Source organism: Salvia splendens, unplaced genomic scaffold, assembly GCF_004379255.2.
Source record: "Salvia splendens isolate huo1 unplaced genomic scaffold, SspV2 ctg796, whole genome shotgun sequence".
Classification (NCBI taxonomy): Eukaryota; Viridiplantae; Streptophyta; class Magnoliopsida; order Lamiales; family Lamiaceae; genus Salvia; species Salvia splendens.
In genome coordinates this window covers 51,824-55,655 of record NW_024599473.1, presented here as the reverse complement: position 1 = coordinate 55,655, position 3,832 = coordinate 51,824, and the positions used below count along the sequence as shown (strand labels likewise).

The window sequence follows — 3,832 nt, the reverse complement described above, 5'->3', positions numbered from 1 at the left end:
AAAATCCTTTGCAGGTGTGCTTCCTCCTAAGCTCCAATCCTAACTCCCAGTTGCTCCTACAAAAAGAACAAAAACTACAAAAAGAAACACTCAATTCAAAATAAATGTTAGAGGAAAGAATTGAGCAAACAAAACCTCCAACATATGAAATCAAAAATAAAAACAAAAAAAACTTGGGTTGCCTCCCAATCAGCGCCTTTGTTTATAGTCGTTGGCTCGACCTTCTTCATCCTTGTCTACCTCTATCCAGGCTCCAATAGGCGCTTCCCCGCCTTCTCTTGCTTGATCACCACATTCTCTCCATCTACTCGAAACATGACCGTATTTGTCTTGGTCTCTATCACAACATCACCGGTTGCTAAAAATGGCCTACCAAATAGGATAGGCATATCCTTGTCCTCTTCCATCTCTAGGACAATGAAGTCAACCGGGAGTACAAATCTATCAACCTTCACCAAGACATCCTCGATGATACCTTTTGGTTTCACAATTGAATGATCCGCCAATTGTAGGTCAATGTCGATTGGTTCAATCCTCGCTTCTAGACCGATTGACCGTGCGGTTTTCAGAGCCATCAATGATATTCCCGAGCCTTGATCAAGTAGGCACTTTGGGAACTCCTTATCTCCCATCTCACATGGGATCACACAGCTTCCAGGGTCTCTTCTCTTTGCCGGCATCTTTCCCTTCACAAATTGTGAGCAAAATGCGCTCAATATCACCACACCATCGTCTTGTATCTTCTCCTTTTTCGCAATAAGATCCTTAAAAAACTTGGAGAATTTAGGAAAGTGTAGGAACAAATCCACCAGGGACACATCTACATTAACTTTCCTGATAATGTTCATCATCCAATCGAGTCCTTTCTCTTGAATTATTTTCCTACCCTTCTTCTTATTCTCGACTGGGAAAGGTGGTGGCGGGATAAAATCTGGAAAATTAAATGGACACTTCGGGTCCATTGCCGGACTTAGTGGATTCTTCTTGTGGATATCACTCATGGTTGACTCTTCTTTTTCTTGTTGACATTCCCTAGCTTCGGTAGTAGCCCACTCAATCCCCTCGTCCGCCCCTGCGTGCGAGGTTTGTGAGCCAAACAACTTGTCCGCCCCTGCGTGCAAGATGTTCGAGCCATTTTGTGCATCTAGCATGATTGGAGACTCAAGATCCTTCCCACTTCTTAACTTAACTGCCTTGCACTGTTCAAAACCTTTAGGATTGGGCACCGTATCACTCGGGATAGCATTAGGAATTCTTGTGTGAGATGCTGTAGCAATCTGCCCAATTTGAGTCTCGAGATTCCTCAATGTAGCCTCCATCTGACCAAACTTCTCTACCGTCCTTTCTTTGAAGCTCTCATTCTCCTTTTGACTCTTGGTCATGAAGGAGAGTATCTGTCCCAATTGATCTTCTACCGATGGCTTCTTCTCATAACCCGGGGGTTGAGTGTTTGTCCTCCATTGGTTCCCCGAGTTGTTGCTAGGACCACTTTGATTCCAGTTCGATTGCTGAGGCCTCCAATTCTGCTGATTGCTGTATTGGTTGCCTTGGTTAAACCCTTGGCCATTGTTACCAATGTAGTTCACATCCTCCGTTGGTGGCCCTTGAAGACTTGGACATTGATCCGTATGGTGTCCACCTTGGCACAGTCCACACTTCATCACAGTCACTGCTTGAGGTTGAGGATTCAGTTGAAGAGATTTCACTGCTTTCGTCATTGAAGACATCTGGGTGCTTATATCTGCCAATTGAGCTTCAATTGCAGATACTCTCTCTGCATCCTTTGTAGCACCGAATGTGTCTCCTCCTTTCTCCGCTGCTCTCCTTGGGTTGTGCCAGTTCCGTTGATTGTTAGCCAACCTTTGGAATAAGGCTCTCACCTCCTCATGCGTTAAGTCATCCAGGTTTCCATTAGAGCCTGCAGTAACTAGTCCCGTGCCTTCATTGTTGAGTCCCTTGTAGAATTTCAAAAGGTCATGCCCCGGAGCTAGACCATGGCTCGGGCATTTCCTTATCAAGTCTGTGAATCTCTTCCAAGCTTCTGCAAAGGACTCATCATACTTTTGTTGGAAAGAAGTGATCTCTTCTCTCAATTTCTCGATCTTCATCGGGGAATTATATTCTAAGAGGAACAACGTCTTCAACTCTTGGAATGTTTCAATGTTGTAGCCCGGTATAGAGTCATACCAAGCTCTTGCTTTCTCCCTCAGAGAGAATGGGAATAAGACCCTCTTGATCAGATTGTGTTCCACATTCGGGGGTCTGTGAGAGTTCGTCAACTCGTAGAAGGCATTGAGGTGGCTCATCGGGTCTTCATCATCCCGTCCATGGAAAAGATTCCCCCCATTCACCAAACTAATGTAGTGAGGTGGAATGTTGATGTTGTTGTTCGCATAAGCAAACTCTCCGGGGTACTCAATTCCCGATCTAAGAGTGTCGCCAAACCTCACAACGGGTGGTGGGACAGCGTTGTTGTTATTATTGTCGGCCATCGACTCAGCTTCCAGATCACTGTCACTATTCTCAAACAATGGGTTATCTCTGATTGGACTCGGCGAATCCTGTTGAATTTCAAACCCAGCTGAACTTCCTGACCCTTTCCTTCTTTGATAACAGAGTAATCCGAAAGGCGGTGTACCCTGAGATCTCGTGTGCATTCACGACTTTCTCTTTTAATTTTTTTTTTATTTTACCTAAAAAAAAAAACACTCCTTCGTCTTCAAGTCCGGACGTGGTAGATGGCTATCACACCGTAGAACACGAACAAAGTACCTATAAAACTCAAAAAGAAAAATCAAACAAAATAAAATAAAAACTAAAACAATTAAGCATAAACAAGCTATTGCCTCCCCGGCAACGGCGCCAAAACTTGATGCGATATTTTAGAGTTCTTAATCAATGTATAAAGATTATCAAGTTCAATTATTTTAACTCTAATAATACTACACTACTGCAAGAATACAGTATCGTAGTAGTATTTCAAGTGTCGATCCACAGGGAGGCAAGATTGCTTACACTTAATATGACTACACAAAGCATATAAAGATTTTGTTTTGATTTTGAGATGGTTAACTAACTTAAGCTACTAAAATGAGATTTTTAACATGAGAAAAAGAAGTCACTCCAATTTGCTCTCTAAGCTTGCGTTGTTTTACACCATTTACAACGAAACATATGACGGGATTATAATTATCAACCTAATCGCGTGCACTGAACATGTCGACGACGTATAGCTCACAGTCAGCTGAACACTTGTTCCATGAACCAACTTTCAACGACATTTAATTCCTGCAGATGCGCGGGAACAAACGTCGTCAACTATAATTACTTACCTAATCCACTATCAATTTATCCCCTGAACAGTTCTAATTCGATAGCACACCAACAATCAAACAATCCTAAACTATGTTAAAGAGACAATAGTTACGGAATTAACAACACTACATCTTTAGCAAGAAAACGTAGAGTTTAATCAAAGCAAACATTGTTGGTATCAAAACACATGATTCGATGGTGTGAAAACATTCATACAAGCCTAGATTACAACTTGGAGCAACATAGAGAGCTTAGCCTAAAAACATGGTGAAATATGCAATAAAAACCGTAGGAAGCATGCTCTCGTTGTGTGGAATTGGGATATGGAGACGGATCGTCGGAATGTTGGATGGAGTTCCTCTGAATTCGCCCCCCAAGTCAACTCTCTTTCCACAATTTTCAACAAAATTAATGCTCCTCACCAAAAAACGTCACCTCCAATCTCTCTCTCCTCTTTTTTAATTCCTTTCTTTCCTTTCACCTTTTTCCTCCAATCCCTACGTCACTATTCACCCGG

General features: G+C 42.4%; 1 protein-coding gene and 1 non-coding gene across 2 annotated transcripts; one reads left to right on the top strand and one right to left on the bottom strand.

Moving 5' to 3' along the window:
- Positions 1 to 242: 242 nt before the first annotated feature.
- On the bottom strand, positions 243 to 2,108 carry LOC121791379. Its single transcript, XM_042189347.1, has one exon. It carries the CDS (start codon positions 2,106 to 2,108, stop codon positions 243 to 245), a length of 1,866 nt encoding a protein of 621 aa, XP_042045281.1.
- Positions 1,990 to 2,096, top strand: LOC121791380. Its single transcript, XR_006048556.1, has one exon. It is a non-coding gene; the product is annotated as a small nucleolar RNA R71 (small nucleolar RNA).
- Positions 2,109 to 3,832: the final 1,724 nt, after the last annotated feature.

What these genes read in the sequence shown, in the direction of transcription:
- LOC121791379 (XM_042189347.1), bottom strand. Translation starts at nt 2,108, where the DNA reads ATGAAGATCGAGAAATTGAGAGAAGAGATCACTTCTTTCCAACAAAAG.